This window comes from Mangifera indica, chromosome 20, assembly GCF_011075055.1.
Source record: "Mangifera indica cultivar Alphonso chromosome 20, CATAS_Mindica_2.1, whole genome shotgun sequence".
In the NCBI taxonomy this organism is placed as follows: Eukaryota; Viridiplantae; Streptophyta; class Magnoliopsida; order Sapindales; family Anacardiaceae; genus Mangifera; species Mangifera indica.
This window is the reverse complement of record NC_058156.1, coordinates 924,463-948,461: the sequence shown is the minus strand read 5'-3', so window position 1 is coordinate 948,461 and position 23,999 is coordinate 924,463. Positions and strand designations below refer to the sequence as shown.

The window sequence follows — 23,999 nt, the reverse complement described above, 5'->3', positions numbered from 1 at the left end:
CGTTAGCAGGTCAATTTAAGAGTGCTTAAAAGCGGTTAATTAAATTCAAACCGACTTTTCGGATTGAAAAAAATTATAAACTAAAATCAAATTAATTTAAAAATTAATTAATTTTAAATTAAATTAATTTTTCAGTTAACTAGTTTTAAATCAAATTTTAAAAAATTATTATATTTAATTATATTTTCAACTTTTTTTAAGATATATTTAATATTTTATTAATTTTTATTCAAAAATTTTAAATTAATTTGGTTCGATTTACTAATTTTAAAAATAAATGAATTAATAATCGAATCAAAAATTTTTTTTTCTATATTGTTAAACTAGTATCTGAACTGATTTTTTAAATAATTTATTTTTAATTTAAAATCAATTCGATTCGATTATCAGATAATTATGAAAACCCTTAAGTCAACCCTTCATTCTCATCACTTAAATGACATTATAAAATTACCAAATACAACTAATTATTTATGAATAAATTTTTTATTTCATCTAAAGTCTCACCGAAAACATTTTTTTCATTTTGATGGTATTTTTTAAAATTTGCGTATCCACCTAAATTAAAGATTATAATAATTATCTTTAGATATAAAATTTTATTAAAACCCTCTTCTTTTTCTTTCTTTTCGTTCTTGCCTTTTTTCTTCCAAGATGTTTATCAAACCCTAATTGTCATTCTCACTTTTGGTGACGCATTTTTGACACTGATTTAACTTCAACATCTACTCTCGGTACTAATTTCGCCATCTCTGACCTCTTGTCTTCTCTGAGTTGGTTACATTCACATTATCTATGTTTGAAACCTATAATATCCGCCCTTTTGTTCATGCTCTCCATCACCAAATCATTGTTGGCCTGGATGTCGAGTCTCGTTGCCTTCAAGAGCTCCATCACTCAATGCTCATTTTACTATATTATGTTAATACCAATGTCCCGCTTTGAGCTTCACTATCAGTTTATTGAACTTCATCAAGGTTGCTCCTTTTTAGTAACTCTACAACAACGTTTAATTTCAAAATATCACTTGTGCATAATCATGACCAACCTTATCTCCTTCATCAACTATCAATTAAATTGAGAATTTTCAACTTCAAATTGCATGCTAGGGTTTTCGTCAACTTAAATTGCAAGTTACAACTTCATCACCAATTTTAAATTTTTTCATCAACAACTGTTGTAACTAGGGTTTCTAACATCTCCTTCATCAACTATCAATTAAATTGAAGATTTTCCAGCTTCGAATCGCATGTTAGGGTTTTCGTCAACTTAAATTGTAAGTTATAACTTCATCACCAATTTTTAAATTTTTCATCGACAATCATGGTAATTAAGGTTTTCAATATTATTATAGAGATTGAATTACATGTTTTTTAACTTGTAAAAATTGTCTGACTATCATGTATAAAACATTAAAGTGAGATATACGAAGGATTTTTTTCGAAATTGTTGAATAGTAAAATTATTATTTTACCTATAAAGCATTAGTTTTTTTTTTTTTTTACATAGAGTACGATTTTGGGTTAAAAAAATATGATTTGTACCAATAAGGGGAGTAAAGACCTTAGGCCAAACCCTTGGTGGGACAAGTTAAATTTACTCGTTATTTATTAATATCATTGCTACACATTTTCTGAGTTTCATGGTCATGGATCAGGTTATCCGGCCAAAAGGTATTTAAATTCACACACAGAAAACGATAAAAATTTCAAATTAATCTCATCATATATATTATATTCATTTTTTGGTATTTTCCATTTCAGGTAAATACTATGTCTCTCATCTGCTCACTTTCTTATTCAAGGGGGTTTTAGGGCTTGTGTTATGTAAGACATTTTTTCCAGTTTTCGCTCTCGAAATTTCAATTAGAGTGAATGGGGACCTGTTTGTTCCAGCCCAGTTCTTGGTTTTGGCTTGAAATGGTACCCTTTGATTGATTTTGCATTGAGTTTTTGTTAATTCACTAGTTCTTAGGTTCTTGAGAAAATGAGGATAAATTAAATTTGGCGATTCTATCAAGTACTATTAATTGTTTTGTTATCAATTGGGTGCATAGTCTTGTCTCAGGTGGGCTGAATTTCTGTTTTGAGTGGAGCGTTTTGGGTTTTACTTTCTGGGTTCATAAGAGAACTTTGATTTTACTTGACTTTTTTGCATTTTGTTGGATGGCAAATAGAGCATTATTAGGTTTCTTAACAATCAGAAGTTGAAAGTTCTGTCTTTTTGATTGTTCTGATACTTTCTGTTTTGAGTGAGCATCAAAATTCGGGAATCTTGATAACACGTTGTGTTTGTGTATGTTTTTCTTAGCAAATATTTGAGAATAAATTGTGCTGCTTATGTGTTTTTTAAAAACCAAGATAATGGAAGAGTTTACTGCTGATTGTCTGTATTAGAAATTGCTGGTTTTATTCTTACTGTTGATACATGGCAGTTTATTGAATATTCATTTATCCTTTTTTGAATTATAGAAAGTAAAATGGTTTTTGTTAACATTTGCTTGGTGACAATGCATATAGGATTTCTTTTATATATATATATATATATATATATATATATATATATAATATGCTTGAAGTTTCTAACTGAAACAAGTCTGTTTTACAGTGATGGTCAAACGTATGAATTAATGAAGCTTGTATGGATGACATGGACGATGGACTGGGTGATGAAGTGACTTTGGCTGATGCAGCTGAGGGTTCTCACCCCCAGAATAAAGAGAATGAGTATTCACTGAAACCTGAAAGCTGCAACAAGTTTGAATCTCAAGAAATGGCCATACCAAAAATCAATTCTCCCGATGGCTCATTTCAAATACTTGCAGATATGTTAGAAGGCAAGAACATAAATAGGATTGTGAGTTCCGTGGATGCATCAGAACACCCATGTACTGGCCTTCAAGATGTGGATGATGCAGGTGTCATGGTTGAAGAGCTCACTGTGCAAAAATACAATAGTTCAAATTTAGCCATTGTGGGGACATCAAACTATAGGGAAAGAATGAAGACCAGGCAGTATCTTCATCAGCTGGCGGTTGGATCAGGAAGTGGGAGCTCACACGGTGATAAGGAAAAGGGTCAGACTATATTGAGTGGATGGGAAGATATGGGAGACACTTCTATTCATGGTTTCTTGGCTCAGAAACCACTAAATGATGATCACAATATTGTCATGGAACGGTTGACAAATTCTGAAAATAATGGGGTTTCAAGCAATATGTTATCTCATGGACATATGCGAACAAAGATTTTATCCAAGTCAGGGTTTTCTGAGTTCTTTGCTAAAACTACTCTGAAGGGTAAGGGGATGGTATGTCGAGGTTCACCTTGTGATGCATTTAAACAGCCAAGAGATCTGAAAAATACCGAGGCAGCTTTTGGTACTACAATGCATTCTAATGATTCCTTGATGGCTGCTGGACCCATTACAGGGGCCTCTAATGTTTTACCAAAAATTGTTGATGGCACCATGGTTACTTCTAATTCTTCTTTGAGCTTGGGTGCCAAAGTCGGTGTGCCTTCTTCTGGTAGGCTCAGTGGAGCCAGGCCTGGTAGTTCTGATCATGGGGTGAGTTTGAGGGAATGGCTGAAAGCTAGGGGTCATAAAGTGAAAAGTTTTGAGTGTTCGCATATATTTAGGCAGATTGTGGATCTGGTGGATTATTCTCACACTCAAGCTATTACATTGCTTGACTTGCGACCATCATCTTTCAAGTTGTTGCGATCAAATCAGGTTAAGTACCTTGGACCAATTAGTCAAAAAGAAACTTTACAGGGTGTTACAGATCAAGATGTTCCTAACTCGGAGAACTATCCACACAGGAGAAGGCCAGCAGAGGAAGAAGGGTCTCCTCCTGGAGTTATATCTGCAAAGAAGCAAAAATTTAACAACATGGGTTTTGTCAGAAGGTGGCCTCCATTCTCTTCAAGATCTGGCATCAAAGTTGAAACAACTAATGACAGTGACATAAATACAACCAGCATACAGCATTCTTCAAATGATGTTAAGTACAGCAGCACCCTTATCTCTGATACAGTGCAACAACATTTGACTTCTGTAAGTGAGCAATTGGAAGAGAAATGGTATGCAAGTCCTGAGGAGCTTAATGAAGGGGTCTGCTCTATTTCTTCGAACATCTACAGTCTTGGTGTTCTTTTTTTTGAGGTAAGAGGACAGATCAATTTTGTTCTTTGCAACACCATAGCTTGCATGAATTCTAAAATTAAGTTTCCAATATTTTCACTTGGAAGTAATTAATATTCCGTGTGTTTTCAGTAATGGTCACCAAATTTGGCATCTTAAAACATTTTCTGAGTTTTTCTTTTTATCTGGCTTAGTCTGGCATATTGTATGTGTTCCATAATGGTCACTTTAGTCTGTCTGTTTTCTTGGTTTATTCAAGGGATCGATTAATATGGTTTTTCTTTTCAGTTACTTGGTCGTTTTGATTCTGAAATGGCACATGCTGCAGCAATGTCAGATTTACGCCATAGGATCCTACCTCCTACTTTTCTATCTGAAAATCCCAAGGAAGCTGGATTTTGCCTATGGTTACTTCATCCTGAACCTCTTTCACGCCCAACAACCAGGTATTGCACCCCTTTTATCCTGTAATTGTTTATGGTCTTTAAGCAGACGTGGAGAGTTGAAAAAACATGAAATGCCAAATTCCTATCCAGTTCGACAACAGTAAATATTGTATTGTTAGAGTTATAACATTAAATTGTTCCTAAAGAGTAGGCTGAGCATTGTGATCTTTGATTTTCAATCAATAAGTTGTCGTTTCAAATTACTGTCGGCCCCCTATTTGGATATTGCGTCTGGCTATTTTCCCGACTATGAAGATTGTAGTATCTGGTAGTTGATCCCAGTTTCAAACCCAATGCATGTGCTGAAGGATTTCATGCTACTGATTGAAAATTGTAAATTACTTGCTTGAACATATAGGATATTGATCTCAAGTGGAGAAGATATATCAAATATCCAAGGATATGATAATAGGCATGTGATCAGAATAAGCATTTATCAAGGCTAGGTCCAGAGGAAAATCTCTGAATATGTCTGTTGATTCCCCAGTCCGACAATAAAATAATTTAATTTCTTACTCCACAGGGTTTTACTTGCATATTTATTTGGTGCAAATTCTCTGAAATTTGCACGCTCATTCGTATAATTAACTTTAATTTTTGAAAATTTAATGTACTATTATATGTTCATTGACTTGCTGATTGACTGAATGCATTTTGAAACTTAATGAATCTTTTTCTAGGATTCTAACACTGATATTGGTGTGTCTATTGAAATTACCTGCATTGAAGTCAATTATAGATCCATGGTACTTGGTGATGTGCTGGTACTTGAGATCAGGTTTTATGCCTTGGTTGGGCTTAATATTTATTGATCTCTTCCCCTTTCTCTCCCTCACAGACATGCACTTTTGCTTTATCTATGTCCATTGTATTAGATAGGTAGGACAGACAATTCAAGAAAGGAACTTGATATGCAATTGATCCTTAATGAGAATGAGGTATCTGTGAGTTTTCTTATGTTTTATCTGTTATTGCTTCATTGTCCTTGTTCCCAACTGAACTTATGTGCTTTCTTTGTTGATAGCATTATATTTTGAACATTGCTCAATTATTATGAATAGGGATTTGGGCAAGTTTCTTTTTTCCTCTTGGACATAGTTTTAGCTTTTAATCTTATTTGAGTTCTAAGAATATGATTGTTGGTGTGTAACAGGGAAATCCTACAATCTGCAGTAATTAATGGATTGCAGGAGTTGTGTGCAGAGGAACTGTCATTGTCCATTGATCAAGATGATTCTGAATCAGAACTATTATTTCATTTCCTGATTTCGTTGGAAGAACAAAAGAAAAATCATGCTTCTAAGTTACAGGAAGACATTAGATGCTTAGAAGCAGATATCTCTGAGGTTTATAGAAGGCTGTGTCTGAAAAATTCCTTGGTTCAATCTTGCCTGCAAAAGAACTCCATTAATGCAAGTGAAAATAAGTACCTCATCACACAACCCTCAGGTTCAGAGGTGCATTTGTCCCCTGTTCTTGATGCAAATGAAATGAGTTTGATGAGGAATCTCAGTCAGCTTGAAAGGGCTTATTTCTCAATGAGATCTAAAATCCAGTTCCCCGACACTGATGCTACAACACGCCAGGATAAGGATTTACTGAAACAGCGTGAGAATCAGTATTTAGCCCAAAAGGAGGGAGTGCAAAATCCCACTGATGTTCTAGGGTCCTTCTTTGATGGTTTGTGCAAGTTTGCTCGCTACGGTAAGTTTGAAGTGCGTGGTACACTGAGAACTGGTGACTTGAACAACTCTGCAAATGTGATTTGCTCGCTTAGTTTTGACCGGGATGAAGACCATTTTGCTGCTGCTGGGATATCAAAGAAAATAAAGGTATTTGAGTTTAATGCACTCCTCAATGACGCAGTCGATATTCATTATCCAGCATTGGAGATGTCAAACAGATCAAGGCTTAGCTGCATTTGCTGGAACAATTATATTAAGAACTTTCTGGCTTCAGCTGACCATGATGGTGTGGTCAAGGTTTGTATATCCTATAGACTAGAAAGTTTTATGCTAAAAGAGGACTTGTTTCTGGATGTTAATGGCCAACCTACTCAACAGTAAGCTCTGTATTTGTGGCATGGATGCAAAGCCTTTCTCACAAAATTTTACATACTGACAAATTCATATTTTGTTCCTCCTGCAAAATATAGTCTGTTCAAATTAAAAATTCTTTTTTCTCCAGTAGTTCTGAGATCAACCCTATTTTTATTTCTTGAGCCTTCCCATCCTGTATGAGTTTAAGATACAGTAACTACTAAATTATTGCACTGCAAGCAATTAACTGTTGTAGTCTTCAGAAGCTCATCAACAAATTATAATTTTCTTCTGGTACACTGTAATTGGTTGGTGTTTCTTGATTTTTATCATCTTTCATTGATATAATGTTATTTTAAATGATTTTCATTACCATATTCATTGTTTTGTATAATATCCATTATTGTTGTATGCAGACATGCTTGTGTTACACTTGGTCAATTTTACCTTACAATTCATGACTTTCATCTTCTGAATCCTGCTCTCAATGTAATATAAATTCCCTGAATTTCTGATGACTTTTTATTTGGTTGGATGGTTTCCAGATATGGGATGCAAGCACTGGTCAAACGGTTTCACATTTCATTGAGCATGTAAAGCGAGCTTGGTCTGTTGACTTCTCCAGAGTACATCCAACAAAGTTGGCCAGTGGAAGTGATGATTATTCTGTTAAGCTGTGGAGCATTAACGAGGCATGTTTTCTTTTTCTTTTTCACCATCCTTTAAATGCCTTTAAAGAAAAAAAGTTGATGCCTTGTATATCCAAAATTTGAAAGATGAAATGATTGGTGTTCTCTTTGCAATATTTTATTCAGTGATTTTAAAAAAATTGTTGGGGAGGTAGAAAACATTATTCATTTTCTTTTATTTGTATTAGAGCACGACATTTGTATGTTAAAACAGAAAAACCAATTTATTGATCATCTCTTTTTCTTTTGGTGAGACATTATTCTAGAGGTTTTATATTTATGTTATCCCTCTAAAATAGCGAATACCTAGTCTTTTATATTAACTTTTTAAATTAGCATACATATGTAGGACAGCTAGTAACTGTGTTTGGTTCGGTCATTCACATGATTTGCAGCCATGGCAATCAATGGATTTAGCACTTAATCCCTCGAGGCATTTACCTTTTGCTACTGCATAGCTTCTTGATTGTTTAATATCTTATTCCTTCAATATCTTAATTCTTTTTATTTTGACAGAAAAACTGTCTAGCTACCATCAGGAATGCTGCAAATGTCTGCTGTGTTCAGTTCTCCACCCACTCCACTCATTTGCTGGCCTTCGGTTCTGCAGATTACAGAACCTATTGCTATGATATTCGGAATACTAAAGCTCCCTGGTGTGTATTAGCTGGCCATGAGAAAGCGGTTAGTTATGTGAAATTCTTGGACTCTGGCACTCTTGTTACAGCATCCACTGATAATACCTTGAAGCTTTGGGATCTTACAAAAACAAGTCATTGTGGCCTATCCACAAATTCCTGCAGCTTAACCTATAGTGGGCATACCAATGAGAAGGTGGTTATCTGCATACTGGATTATACATATTTGTGTTACTGTATCTTAATTATGTCTGATTTGTATTTCTTTTGTTTGGGTTGATTTTGCATCTCCTTCAGAACTTTGTGGGGTTGTCTACTGCTGATGGCTACATAGCTTGCGGTTCTGAAACAAATGAGGTAGATTATAAAATTATATATTGTCAGTTTGTTTTTCTGCTGCAATACGTTATTGTTATTCAAGTCCAAAGTTTCTTACAGGTTGATCCCTTACCAACATTTTTATTGAATAACTAAACTTCTCTAACTGTTTGAAGTCATGTTTGTCCTGCCTCAGGTTTATGCTTACTATAGATCTCTACCTATGCCGGTTGCTTCCTACAAGTTTGGCTCCATTGATCCTATTTCGGGAAAAGAGACTGATGATGACAATGGGCTGTTTGTTTCAAGTGTCTGCTGGAGAGCTAAATCAGACATGGTAGTTGCTGCCAATTCAAGTGGGTGTATAAAAGTGTTGCAGATGGTTTAAGCGATGTTAAGCCTGTGACGCCTATCTAAGAATTATTTGTTTATGTTTTCTCTTGGATTGCGATTCTTGAGCTAAAACTGAGAAGTGCACCAGATAAACTCAAAGAACCAAGAGATTCCCTTTTTCAGTTTTTTGGCTACTTATCTCTCTGATAGAAAGCAAGTCAGCTGAAAGCTCTCTATGAAGCATTTAGCTATTTCAGCCTCAAGTATTGTGGTTAAAGAATAGGCAGAACTCACAAGAGTCACTAATAATGAAGTTGGATGCCCAATTTATATGCAGGACTAGTGGACTGGGCAAGGACTATATGTAGGCTTCAAAACCGGGAGTATGATAGTGCTGTCTGTGATGGCAAGAGGCTTTACCCGATGCATTGGGATATAGAAAAGCAATCGAAAGATTAATACACGATGTAAGCAACCGGATGGAAATCAAGGGATTTCTGCAAGCAGCATCAAATATGTTGATGGGAAGCAAGATTATGGTGTGGATATGTGAATTATTCTCAGTTCTTCATGATAACAATCAGAGACAGACTTCTATGCATTTTTTGTGACCATGCTGTATGCTCACAAGACAAGGCAGAAGCATCTTGGTTCCTCGAATCATTCCGAGAATTCCTGCATAGGTTGCATCCGAGAATTGAAGTTATAGCTACTAAAGTGAATTGTATATCTTGTGTATATGATAATTTTGCTTTCAATAGATGTGTAGATCTTATATACTGTTCTATATCATAATTCAATTTTGTCAGATTGTTGAAGTGCTCAATAAAGGTAATTGTTGCTGTTCTCGGTGGCTCAATGTAAACAATAGAGACTATCATAGAAAAAATGGGGTAAAATTACAAGTATGCATACCGATGACAAAGTTACATTGCTTCTACCTCTCTAATTCTCGAACGACCAAGTATTTAGGAGGTGTAGAACAGAAGGCCATACCTGGTATGCAGCGAATTTCTACATTGTTTACAAAATTTACATGCAAGGCCAAGGACTATGCTGTGGAAGACTTGGAGGAATTAGCCAATGATCTCCATGTTCTGGTGCTTAAAGGACTCTTGATCTCTTGGCCTATCTTAAAACTACACCCTCCTGCTATAAATGGTGACCTTGGTGACCACTTTTTTGTCAATGATGTTGTTGATCGTGGTGTTGTTGTTGACGTTGTTGATCTGGGTGATTGCATCGGTGATGGTTTTGGTGACTGCGTTTCTGCTGGTGATTCTTTTTGTGTTTGTGCTTTCACATTCGGTCTTGCTGGTTGTGCTTTTGGTACCCCTGTGCCTGCACCATCAAATTAACAGAACTTGGTTCAACAGCTTTCAAGAATGTACTGGGAAAGCAACTCTTCCGAATTTAACAAGAGAATCCACCTGCAGATTTTTTTACTTTTATATATGTGGCTTTCTTGACCACTTTAACTTGATTTTCCATCTTCCTGGAACAAGCTGACTTTGTATCAGAACTCGAAATTTTCTTGTCCTGAGCGTTGAAAGTACCTGACTTCGTTTCAGGACCCGAAACGGTCTTTTCTGTTGTCTTGGAATCAACTGACTTGGTATCAGGACTAGGAAAGTTATTTGCCAGAGCCCTGCTTGCAATCCATCTTGAAGCATTCTTGGATGGAAACTCAGGAGAAAATGGCCTAAATTCAGAACTAGAAATTTTCTTCCTTGGAGCCTCAGAATGAACTGACCTCGTATCAAATTGAGAAACATTTTTGCCCGGAATCTCTGTGTAAACAGATCTCATATCAAAGCAGACTGACTTCACATCAGAAGCCATTTCATTTGCTAACATAATTGCATCTACAGAAGCACAACGATCTTTGCAGATTGAGACTGCATCACTACCTAATTCTAAATGCGTATCTTTATTGTTCAAAATAGCCTTCTCTTTTTCTGATATCCTATAAGAAAACAATTGAAATGGGATTTGTGTGATAGATATCTCATCATAACTCCTCTCCAACACAAACTTCCTCAAAAATCCTGCCTCTATGTCATAATAATCTGCAAGTGGGGATTGAAACTCAGACTGAGCATGTTCTGGGTTCATCACAAGGGACTTCTTGATGTAACGTAAAATTCGACAAATCGATGAGAAACTTGGGCGCTGAGAAGGAGTTGGATGCCAACATTTTTTGGTTAGGTTGACAATATATTTTGGATAACCTGATGGGAAAAGTGGCCTTTCTCCTGCTCTTATATTTCTTACCATTTTGTCTCCTTGAAGATGTCCATCTTCAAAAGGAACTTTCCCGGTTAAAAGCTCAAAACAAAGCATTCCAAAACTATAAACATCTGCCTTCTCTGAATACTTATAAATCAAGGTACCTCCCTCCTCTTGCTCAGCTAGAACTTCAGGGGCGAACCAAATACAAGGGTCTGCTACATGTTGGTTTGACAGTGGCGGTGGGACTGAGCGTTGAGATGCATAACTTTTAACAGAAGGCAAACCAAAACCAGAAACTTTTACATGAAAATAGCCTTCCGTTGAAATCCTTGGTTTGAGGAAAATTTTTGAAGGATTTAATTCACCATGATAAATCCTTTGTGAATGAAGAAACTCCATACCTCTTGCAATCTGAAGCATAAGATCAACCACAATAGGAAGGGAAAATGAACTTCGCCTCTTTGAGCCAAAAGTTTCCCTCATGTACAAGCATAGATCCTTGCTAAGCAACTCCATAACAAGAACAATTTCTTTCTTCTCTTCATCATAAAACCCACAAAGATACTGCACAATGTTGGGGTGGGATATTGAGAGAAGATTAGCAATTTCAGAATTTAATGATTCATCAATCTCACCATAAAATTGCCTTATGGCAAAACCATTCCCCAACCATATAATTTCCTTATACTGGCCTCCTCCACCTATCCGCCTTCTTACTTGGTAATCCTTCCCTCCTAACAAAGTTGAAGTAGGAAAGAGTTGCCCTTTACAATCCTCTGGTTCATCTAGTTTCTTGAGTAGCATGTCTACAAGCCGCTGCTCATTCTTTGTTAAAACAACAGATCCCAATCTTCTCTTCTGCTTGAGTTCTTCAATAAGAAGCCATCTATCTTCTTTCCAGGAACTTTCAAAACGACTGCAAATTTCTCGAGGGATCAAATATTCCTTCCCGAATTTCAAATGGAAAAGTTTCGGGTCATTCCATTCCCTGTCATATTTTCTTGCAAGTGCCACTCTCCTTCTTTGCATTTCATCTGGGTCAAGCCCTGAAATTTCACCGGCTGCTTCAATGGCCTCAATCACAGCGGGGAAGTAGCACAGCAAATTGTGAATATGAAATTCAACGCAATCTCTGTTCTGATGAAGAGTAATGGCTTTGCCCCACCAGTCTTTGTCATCCAAGCATTGTCTGACATAGAGTTCTCCTTCTTTAATCACCTTATGAAGCTCTCTCAAGGGCTGTTCAAGAGCTCTCCACTTGGTGTTTTTCTCTTCTGATTTCAGGAAAAGCTTGATGCCCTCTGCAATGGTAGAGAAGGCTAAATTGAACATGTCTAGAAGTAAACAGCACTGCCGTTTATTGATTCGGATGTCCTCTTTCAACACCATTAGAGCATTCAAGCTTCCTATAACCTCTCCAACCTGCCTGAATTGTTCCATAAGAAGCCCTGGAAAGATTAATTCTCAACAGGGATACCCAGAAAACCTCAACAGCTGCAGCAAAAGCCTCAGTCTTCAATCTTCTGCACCTTACCTCCAGATAGTTCTTCTTGTACTTCAACTGGCGTAAGAACTTTCCTTCAATCGATTTTCCTTCGATAAAAGATCTAAAAAAATTTGGTATATCATCAATATTTGTTTCATTTAACAAAATTCACAGCTTCATAACATCATGCAACATATTTTTTCATCCAGATATAACAGAACAACAGAGAAGTTAATTTTTTTTTAATTTAACAAATCTGATCGATGAAGAGGAACAACCCTGTCTCTATTTCGTATCAAAGAACAAGAAACAATGAATCAACAAGATTGACAAATAAAAAAACACTAACCTGTTAATGATAAATCAAGAACTGGAATTTGGAACAAGGAAATTAAGTTGGACAGAAAGCACAAGGACATCTGGTGTTAGATTCTCTGTAACTAACTTTGAATGAGTGCGTTGTGTTGTGAAGATGTTCAACCATTCTTTTGTTTTTTTGCCAGCTTTTGTCAATCGAAGAAGAATACAATAAGAAACTGGAATTGGTCTCAGCCATGGCCGTTGAACCAGTCCGGTTTCTTTGGCGTAACCTCTAATTCAAAAGAAAAACGACGTCGTTTCTTTAGATACATTCTGAGATGGCAACTTTGCCGGCTTATGTACAAGTGGAACACTTTTAAATTAAATTCGTATATGACATTTTTTATACAATTACAATACTAAATGTGGCCTGCTTGTTCTGTTTCTTATTAAGCTGGGCAACAGACCTAGTTGAGACACGTGGCGGCATCGAGATTACCTGGGCATGCAACTGTTTGATGCTCACGAACGGTGTTACGTGATGCCAGAAACGGAATCTGTGTGGGGTCTGTTTGGTATCAAGGTTAACGCTATACTGTGTGACGTGTCAAACAAATGCGATTTAACTGATCAGCCTGTCATGTTAATTATGCATGTCAGCCTACAAACCAAATTCAAGTTACTAGTTTTTTGTTATAACAAGATTCTTCCCATGGAATATCTATCTGAAAATGGATCATCTACATAAGTGATAACCTGATCCTCGGCTTACGAATAGACATCTCTCGGCTTAGATAGTACAATTGATGATTAACATTATCTTAATCATTTATCTACAAAAAAGAATAATTTCATATCTTATTAATCTCAAATTATTATGAATTTGAATTTTAAATAACTTTTTTCTTTCAAAATTGTTAAAAGAGGGTAAGAGAAACATAATTTTTAACATTTTACAATATAATACAATACATATATAAAATAATACATATTATAAAGTATTTCGAATTAATATGATATAATATATATATTATATAATACGATATATATTATCGATACAAATTAATACATTTTTTAAAGAAAATGATGATATTATAAAAGTGTATATGAAAAATTTTAAATTTCTAATGATGTCTATAATATTTTTCAAAATAATGACATAATGGATATCTCCATATCTAATTATTTATTAGCATAACGGATAGCGGGATTCCATAATGGATCCTCAATTTCATTATTATAGCATATTTTATGTAAGACTCTAAATAACGTACATCAATTAGTAATGATAAATTTTATTAACAAACAACTAGGGTTGGATTGTATCTATGTTGCAAACTAAATTGAGTTTAAATTAAAAATTTGATTCGTTTTTATAAAACTAATCAAGTTCGAGCTTATTTAGATTGGATCATAAGTTAATTTTTTTCATAAATCTTATCAATCAAAACTAATGAAACATTATAACTTACAAGAGTAAGATTTGGGTTTAAATTTTTATCATATTTATAAAATTTTAATTTATCTAGTATAATAATTATAAGTTCAATTATTATATTTTGATTTCATCGGTCCAAAAAATATGGACAGAATCCTCGTTTAAAAAAAAAAAAAAAAAAGCAGTTGATCTCAATGGTCGTATTCGACCTTGCCCCGAATTGAATCAAATCTTAATTAATATACCTAGATTGAGCCGATATTATGTTTAAGCCAAGCTGAAATGGCCCACCCGTCTTCCAGGACCATTATTCCAAAGTTACAGAAAAATAAAATAAAACCCGCACCAGCAACACACCGTCAGTGACTCCGAAGGCTAAGCGAGTGCTATCAAATGGAAGCCTGATTGTTGACTGTGGTGAAAAACGATGCAGTGGTACTTCGTCGCGACTCTTCTCACTATTCTTACTAGTTCTCAGGTTCGATTCTAAAAACTGCTTTCTTCTACATCAATCTTTTCACGTTTTGTTTTTTAACATACGCATTGGATCTCTTTCATTTCCGCCAGTTTTTTCCTTTTCTTTCAAGTTTAAAATCCGAGGATTACTAGATATGGATACTGAATGTGTTTGCTTGATCTGAAAGCAAATCTTATTTGTCAATGTCGCTGTTAAGTCTCAGTCTTTAATGTTGCTGTCACTAATTATGATACAGCTTTTATTTATTTGTTTTCTCAGCTTATTGATTTGATCATTTGGAATTAGTTTTTATTTATTGTTTTGTGGTGAATTAGCTTGTGCAAGAGTTACCTGAATTGTGTTGTTGATTGAAGGAGTTGTGGGTTGAACTTTGTTTCCTGAAAGTGTGGCTGATATTATTGAGTAATTAAGGTGGGAAAGGAAACTTGTATACTGTTTGTTGTACATTTGCTTTGTGTGAGTTTGGGTCTGAGCCTTTTGTGTTTTTTAACTTCTTTAACAGATATATATAAGAAATAAACTCTGGAGAAGGGGAAAATTGGAGAGTAAGAGGGGGAACGGGATAGAAATAATTCTTTCTTATTTGTCATGTTATGAGATGAAAACTCGCTCCCGGCAATGGGAAAACATTTAAAAAAATTGGCACACATTGCAAAAAATTTAGCAATCTATTACATATGTATAATTGTAAACCTGAAGTATTTCTTTTACTTTATTGTGTCATAATTTTTCTCTTCCATTCTTTAATATTCCTCTCTACAGATAAGCTTTTCAGAGAAATCAGTACTAAGATTGTGCCCAGCATGCATTGTTGGGGCCTTTTTTTTTTTTTTCCTCGAAAGGAAAAATCATAGTTCTTTGTCTAGATTTCCTTCAAGGATGGTTGATGATATGGAGGAATAATAGTTTGGTTGAAGTTGGCAGCATTGATTTTTAGATCTAAACTTGTAATTTTTAACCGTTGGAAATTTGGAAATTCACCTGTCTTATGTACTGTGTAGGGAATTTTGACAACTCTCTCTCAAAGTCATGGAGGGTATAAGTATGATTATGCTACTGTTCCATTTCTTGCTGAAGTTTTCAAGGTATTTCTCACTCAATGACTTTGCCTGGCATGTTGAAATTTGTCAATTTTCCTTATAGATTGACCCCCACCAAAATGATTGACATTCTGAAGTCTTATGTGTTTTTATGTTTAATAGTTGCTGACAAATTTAATATTTATTCTTTTACCATTTTCCTGCAGTTGGTGGTTTCTAGTTTTCTTCTTTGGAGAGAGATCCAGACATCTTCTCCAAGGATGACAACAGACTGGAAAAGTGTCCGCTTGTTTCCCATTCCATCTATCATATATCTGATTCACAATAATGTTCAGTTTGCTACACTGACTTATGTTGACACTTCCACTTATCAGATCATGGGTAATCTGAAGATTGTCACGACTGGCATATTATTCAGGTTGATACTTTGACTTTTCAATGTCTTAAAAATATTAAAGCCTTCTTTAATGGCTCCATGCTCTTTTTTTAATATTAATTCTTTTGATTTCAGACTTTTTCACTGCTATTTAGATTGAAATTAATTAAGAGTCATTGTTGTTAAAGTGATAAGATTTTTTTTTTTTTTTTAATTTAGGGTATTCTTGAGGAGAAAACTCTCTAATCTCCAATGGATGGCTATTGTGCTATTAGCTGTTGGAACAACCACAAGCCAGGTGATATTTTTAAACAGTTCTATATTCTGTGTTGCCTTTTTGTTGATGCCTATGTCTATTCTATTCCAGTACATTGCTTTTGTCTTGTAGTTGTGGTTAAAAATTAACTGAGTGAAACACTACGAAGAATTTCTGATTCATCTTTCTCCTTCTACTGTTACTATATGGACTTAACCAAAGAACTTTGATATTGTTGCTATTGCTTTCATATGGCTTTATGATTAGGTGTACTTTGCTATATAATAGGTTAAAGGTTGTGGAGAAGCTTCATGCGATTCTTTATTTTCAGCACCAATCCAAGGGTATATGTTGGGTATCCTGTCTGCTTGCCTATCAGCATTAGCAGGTGTTTATACAGAGTTTCTGATGAAGAAGAATAATGATAGCTTGTATTGGCAGAATGTACAATTGTATACGTAGGTATCTCCACACTGTCTTGATTTTTCTGTATATTATCAATTATTTACTATCCTGATTCATTATGATTGGATATTGTCAAATCCCGCCTAGTTGTTTTTCATTGTTATAATCACAAAGATTGTAGGCCTGTTGTGCTTTTGTTATTTAGCAATTTTTTGCTAGTGAAAATCTATTTGCCTTCTCTTTTTAAGATCTTGTATAGAATTGATGAATAATTATTAGCTGACTCTTTTAGCAGCTTCTCAAAACTCCTGTGGGACATGTGGGATGCATGAATATCTTTAGAATAATACTTCATACATAAACATTCTCTTATTAACATATACAGATAAATTGATGTGTCATTATGTGGTTAAATGGTTTTGAATAGAGATAGATAAAACAAATAATTAGATTACCCAATCATATAATGACACATTAGATTTTTTTTACATGTTAGTAAGAGAATGTTGGTATTTGTAGTATTACTCTTATCTTTATTTTGGGATAGGTGCTTAAATTTATGTTGATTATATTATATATCTTCTCTGTCAAAATTTAGTTCATTACAATGGTGATGTATGGGCATTGTTGCTTCTTTCAGGTTTGGTTCTATTTTTAATATGTTCCGGCTTCTAATGGATGACTTCAGAGGAGGGTTTGAAAAGGGACCTTGGTGGCAACGCCTTTTTAATGGATATAGTATTATAACTTGGATGGTTGTTTTGAACCTTGGATCCACCGGATTGTTGGTGTCATGGTTGATGAAGTATGCTGACAATATTGTAAAGGTAATGTTAACTTTCTTTTGGAATATCCATGATTTTCATCAGCATATGAATTGCCTGGACATGAAAATTTCAGTGTTGGGTGATTGCTATGGTGAGTTGAAACTCAGAATTGAGCTTTGATTATATATTCAAACTAAAGAAGTTAGGCTTTTTCCTCAAGGAAAATTTCATAGCTCTGTCCTTTAGCCAGCCTCGCAAATGACTTCACCTGCGGAGGAGACTTTTGTTTGTTTAACATTAGATCTTCACTTCTAAATGTCCATGCACTCAAGAATTTCTTGTTTCATTTGACATTGATCTATGTATCTTTCAGGTTTATTCCACCTCAATGGCAATGCTGCTAACAATGCTTTCATCTATATACCTTTTCAATTTTATGCCTACATTACAGGCAGGTCTTCATGCCCGGTCTTTTCGCCATTCTGCAAGTCTTCCCTCTTTGTCATTAGCAATTTGTTTTGATAACTGGTGATCTTTTTTTTCTTTTTTTGGGAATGCTGCAGCTTTTCTTGGGCATTATTATTTGCATGATGTCTCTGCACATGTATTTTGCTCCTCCAAGCATGCTTGTAGATGTACCTTCAACTGTGAAAGCAGTTCCGGACAACCTAAGGGAAATTACTGTCCATCGAAGAACAGATGCCTAATTTTTCATGGAGATGAGGGAAATCCTAAGCAAGGTAGAGAAAGTACAATACAAGTATAATTGGCTTAAGTACAATGATTTAAAATTACAGAGGATGATATAAACTTGTATAATAATACTTCGTGCACTAGAAATAGATGCAAATATAGGTACAAACATTGATGTGTTATCATGTGATATGACGGTTTTGAATTAATGATAAGATAACACCTATCACATAATAACACATTTGTGTTTATATTCACGTTTACACCTATTGTTAGTGCATGTAGTATAACTTGTATTGGAAAAACCATCACGCTGCAATCAGCGGTTGCTTTCCAAGAGAGTGATTACATGGAAACATCTTTATACTTGTTCGAAATCAAATACATTTGTGAAACCTTTTTCAGACCAATGAAAGAAAGTACTGAAATTTATCATGGAAACATCTTTTGGCTTCTAATCACATACGTAATCTTTTTGTACAGCATCTCCCACAGTTGTTACAGTTTCGCAAACTCTTGAGTAAGAGCAATGTTATGTGTATTTAATTTTAATACATAATTTGTGTATATAGATTATATATCATTATATGATTGGATGTTATTTTATCTTTAATTTAAAATTATTCAATCATATGATGATACATCATCTGTGTATATAAATTATATATAATAAGGGGATATATATAGTTTTATAACTAGATTAATACCCATTATAAATGCAAGATTGGAAAATGTAAATTATTTGCATAAACCACCACAGATAGGAAATTATTTGGTTAATAATACACTGTTTTGTCTATATAAGGAAGTCTATCGTCTTTGACCTCTCTGAATGGAGGTTCTGCCTTGGACTGTTGGCTTTGTTCGAGAAATAACTAGAACTCCCATGTGCCATAGACAAGCAAGTTTCTTACTTTTTCATTGTTTTGGTATCGGTGAGAAAGTTGTTTGTGAATAATAAAAATAGGGGTGAATATAAATTGAGCTAAGCACGAATACTCTTTGGTTTAAATTTGGTTTGAATAAAAAATTATTTAGTTTGAGCTTATCAAGTCAACATTAAACAGATTTAAGTTCAGTTTGAATGAAAATGATTTGATTTGAATTTAGTTTAAATTTATGAGTAGAATTTGTGGTTTATATTCATATTTCAAATTCATGATTCATTGATAAAAATGACATGACTTAACAATTATTTAATATAGTTTGAATCGAATTATGAATCAAATTCAAATCGAATCAAGTCTTATACTTAGTTAGCAAACTAAATTAAATTAAACTCTCTTTAACTTGAATTTAGTTTGATTTTAAAGTAATTTAAATCTTTTAACTCAAAATTTGTTTAATTTCAAATTAAACGAATTTAAATTAAATCGAATTTGTTTTCAAATTTGAATCAATTCGATTCAGATCTAACACTATAACAAAGTATGTTACCTTTTATATTGAATTATTTCGTGTAAAATGATGCATACAATTACAAGTTGTCGGGGGCCCTTTATATTTCAGAATGGATCAGGCATCAGTCTGAAAAGTACTAGAGGCTTAACATGAATGGAAATTATTAGTTAAATTTTATATAACATAATGAAATACTTTATTATTATTTATTATAAAGTAGAAAAAAAAAATCTAATAGAAATTGTCTTCAATCATATACGAGATGAAGTTAGGTGGTGCTTATTTACTTGACTTTGATTTCTAGTCTGGATAGAATGGATTGAATTTGGGTCAATAATTGAGTTTATTTTTATGAGAAAAACAGTTGACTTTGAGTTTTTCGAGATATTCGAATTGAATGTGGTTTATATCAATCCAAATCTAAGTTGTTTGTAAAATTAATTTGAATATCAGTTTGTTAATCTCAAATAAGTTTTTTGTGGATTTAAGTTAATTCAAATTGGGTTTTATTTAAGTTTAATATAGATCGAATCTAACTTAAAAGATCGTTTATATTTTTATTAAGTTAAGCTTAAAATTGATTTGAATTTAAATTGAATTTATATTACCCAATTTGAACTTAAACCTTGTTCAAACTGATATTCAGTATTTTTCAAGGGTTATTATTGGAGTGAATAATATCAAACGAAAAGTGAGTAATATAGTCCATGAAATAAACAATATCATCGAATAAATAGATAAACTGATCTTAAATTGAATTTCAATTAATAATTGAGTTATTTATACGAGAAAAACAGTTGAGTTTGAGTTTTTCAAGATACTCGAATTGAATATGGTTTATATCAATCCAAATCTAAGTTGTTTGCAAATCTAATTTGAATATCATTTTGTTAATCTCAAATAGTTTTTTTGTGGATTTGAGTTAATTCAAATTAAGTTTTATTTAAGTTTAGTATAGCTCGAATCTAGCTCAAAAAATGGTTTCTATTATTTTTATTGAGTTAAACTTAAAATTGATTTAAACTTAAATCGAATTTATATTATCCAATTTGAACTTAAACCTCGTTTAAACTGATATTCAATATTTTTTAAGGTTATTATTAGAGTGAATAATATTAAAAGAAAAATGAGTAATATAGTCTATGAAATAAACAATATCGTCGAATAAATAAATAAACTAAACTGATATTAAATCAAGCTGCCAAACCAAAACTTTATCTTGAAATAAGATTATTCAAATTGAACCATAGATTCAAACTGGGTATACATGCATACATACATGTATATACATATATAAAATAGCCACGTAGCAAACACCAGTATATGTATGTATATATTTAATAGCCACGTAGCAAACATCGGTACCATGATAAGACTAATAAGTATCTATCAAAATCTTCTACACATTTCTTTGTTTTGCCCATTTATCCGAGACATGTCTATAAAAGGCTAAGTTCTGCAATTTAATTTCTTCAAAGATAGTGGAGAAATTAAGCAACGTCGTTAATAAGCATGAGCGGAGCTTGTTCTCACAACGGCGCCTACAACATACACGGGCTGAGGGGCAATGGACAGCAAAATCAAAGCCACGTAGGGGCAGGCGCAGGCAACAGCAGCAAAAACTCATCGAATTGCTGCAGCTTTCAGATGCCACTGCAGTATCCAAGGTACAAGAAGAGCGATTATGAAACGATGCCTGAGTGGAAACTAGACTGTCTTTTGAACGAATATGGGCTGTCCTTTATGGGAGACGTCACCCAGAAGAGGAAGTTCGCCATGGGAGCCTTCCTTTGGCCTGACCGGTATGATTAACACTGTTCAAATCACTGCAAATTTCTCGGCTGTTTGAGTGCCTCTGGTTTGGCACCGAAATGTACATATGTATACAAAAAAGTCTACCTATTCGTACCTCTGTGTGTGTGTGTACATATATATACACATATATATGAATTTGGCCAAAAGACTTATTCCCACCCAAGGATTCAGACAAGCGTCTGGATCCATCATCTGAGTTTAAATGAAGAGTTTCATCTGGATCCATCGTTTGAATCTTTTGTCGTCTAAATGAAGGATTTGTCTATCAAGAGAAAGTATTGGAGGGAGAGATAAAGCCGAGAGGGAGAGAAAGAGAGAGAGAGGGGTCCATGAAAAGTTTAGCCTAAATTTGTCGTTTCAATCCTTTGTTGACCAAATGAAGAATTCATATCGGAAGGAGAGACATAGTTGGAAGGGGGAGAGAGAGGCCATCGTTTACCAAAATAAAGTTAGAGAAATTTGAAACATGAGGGAAGATGTAATTTTTTAAAATTTAATCATAGAGGAAATTATAAATTTTTCAAATTAAGAGAGAAAATAATATAAATTTTTATATTTTTTTAATATTACTATTAAATAATATTTTACCTTTAATCCTAACAAGTAATTTAAACTGAAATTGGATAACTAATAAATATTTAGATTTTTGAAACTTTACGAATAGAAATTTAGGAATACATTAAACATTGGATGGGAATAAGTCGTTTGGCCTATGAATTTATAGCATGTTTAAATATGATCTTTTACATATACATACATAGTTCACGACATGAAGGGTAATAGAAGAATTTAATCAAAGGCTGTGCGGTAGTTTTCAAGTGTGATATCCAGGGCATGAACATGAACATTATAAAATGAGACAAATCGTTAGGGGAGGATTCCGATCGAGCCAAGTTTGAACCATAATCTATTTGAGCTTGACTCAAATCCATTAGTTTAAGCTCAAATTATAATAACATCAAAGAAAGGGATCAATCATAGAAAAGATGAAAATAAATTATCAACGAAGTGAACTCCAATACTGACATTAATCTTGAGTTAAGTTCAATAATTTAATCTTTCTTCAATCAAAGATCAACTTATTCAAATATAATGCCAAACTAACTCTAAACTGATTCGATCTGAATTCACCCTAGAATTTCAATAACATAATCAAGACATTGTATGTCACATCACATATCATTGAAAATCAAACTAGTGATTCGTGGGCATAAATTTTGCACCTGATTAGGGTTTATGCAAATGATAACAAGACAGCTACTTTATGAGGAGCTTTATTATTCATTATCCCAAGTACTACTTATTAGTACTGGCTGGACTGAAAATGGGGACATTAAAGCACAATAATGAGATGAATTCTACCCCAATCCAGAGAGCTAGGTACCATTCTGACCCATCCTTTAATCCATCTTATTGGATCCCAATATTCTTGTTTCTAAAAAAAATATTAAGATAGTACCCACAAATGGGAATTAATATGATTCAAATTGAGTCAATATAAAACTCAATTTTAGAATGATTTGAATTCAAAAAAGTTAGTTCATGATTGAGAAATTGAGGTTATAATTTGATTTGAAAATAATTTTACTTTAAATTCGATCTAAACAAACTCAAACTCGAATGCTTAAATTATTTTAAACTTGATTTGTTTTATGAAAACGAGTGCAATCATCACCTTAAACTTTGCTCATTTAATCTGAGTTTAAACAACTCAATTGAATCCAACCCTATCTACGGCTAGATTCAAGTTAAAGAGTTTGAATATAATTAGTTTTGAATATACTTTATATTATAAATAGTCAATTTGAGTTCAAACTCATTTGAATTAGTTGAAGATATCAAATACTATCAGTGAGATGAATAGTATCACAAATATATAAATAGTATTATCAATAAAATAAATAATATTGTTCAAATAATTAATAATATGTCGAAGGGAGTGCAAACCAAACTATCAAATTAAAACTCTAATTCAATTTTACTGAAATCAGATCGAATGCTAATTCAAACTGAACTAGCTCGGTTACGACTCCATGCCCTTGCCCTATACCTATAAACATTGGAACCACGTTGTTATCAATTAATAAAAATCTACACACACCTTACAAGTTCAACCATGACAACATAAAGATGCATATAATATCCAATGAAAATAGGGAACTTAGATAATAATTGAAAAATATATCAATATAATTAGACTTTCCCTTGACATTTTTCCTGATTAAATTTTAATGTTATTGTTAAAACTTAAAAATTAATTAATATATTATCATTTTCAAAGATATTTTAAATATTTTTAAAATATTTTATATATTTTTTTTATATTATATTTTTTTAAATATATTAATAATATATATTATATTGTATCATATTAACTTGATATATTTTATAATAAATTTTTTATTTATATTATATGGTATCATCATGCATATACAGATAGTAATATCCATGGGCGTTACACGTTTTGAAAATTACTGGAAACAGAAGAAAGAGAAGGAGAAAGGAGAGAAATAAAATAGTAATTAAAAAAAAAAAAAGAAAGGCAGAAGAGGGCCGGTCGAATCAGAATCACTGCATATGGCGCCAACTGAGCTCACAGACTGGTTGGAATCCAAAACCAGTAAGCTCACATGGCTTTTTCAGCCTTTTATGATTTCAATCCGCAACCGCTACATGCGGCCTGACCCCACATTCTCACCCCTCTCC

The 23,999-nt window shown here is 33.5% G+C and overlaps 3 protein-coding genes across 3 annotated transcripts; 2 read left to right on the top strand and 1 right to left on the bottom strand.

The window, feature by feature from the left end:
- Positions 1-1,753: 1,753 nt before the first annotated feature.
- Positions 1,754-9,452, top strand: LOC123204409 (protein SPA1-RELATED 2-like). The gene is made up of 8 exons (XM_044621037.1): positions 1,754-1,922; positions 2,608-4,164; positions 4,432-4,589; positions 5,743-6,571; positions 7,174-7,320; positions 7,834-8,151; positions 8,253-8,312; positions 8,470-9,452. Exons 2-8 carry the CDS (start codon positions 2,641-2,643, stop codon positions 8,659-8,661), a joined length of 3,228 nt encoding a protein of 1,075 aa, XP_044476972.1. The 5' UTR covers positions 1,754-1,922; positions 2,608-2,640; the 3' UTR covers positions 8,662-9,452.
- Positions 9,453-9,461: 9 nt separating this feature from the next.
- On the bottom strand, positions 9,462-13,023 carry LOC123204410 (serine/threonine-protein kinase MARK2-like). Its single transcript, XM_044621038.1, has 3 exons — positions 12,674-13,023; positions 10,037-12,445; positions 9,462-9,947 (listed from the first exon to the last, which is right to left on the bottom strand). Exons 2-3 carry the CDS (start codon positions 12,276-12,278, stop codon positions 9,658-9,660), a joined length of 2,532 nt encoding a protein of 843 aa, XP_044476973.1. The 5' UTR covers positions 12,279-12,445; positions 12,674-13,023; the 3' UTR covers positions 9,462-9,657.
- Positions 13,024-14,352: 1,329 nt separating this feature from the next.
- Positions 14,353-18,518, top strand: LOC123204033 (CMP-sialic acid transporter 1-like). Its single transcript, XM_044620568.1, has 8 exons — positions 14,353-14,540; positions 15,542-15,625; positions 15,787-15,998; positions 16,176-16,254; positions 16,501-16,670; positions 17,258-17,444; positions 17,758-17,835; positions 17,948-18,518. The coding sequence occupies exons 1-8, from the start codon at positions 14,490-14,492 to the stop codon at positions 18,089-18,091; spliced, it is 1,005 nt and encodes a 334-aa protein (XP_044476503.1). The 5' UTR covers positions 14,353-14,489; the 3' UTR covers positions 18,092-18,518.
- Positions 18,519-23,999: the final 5,481 nt, after the last annotated feature.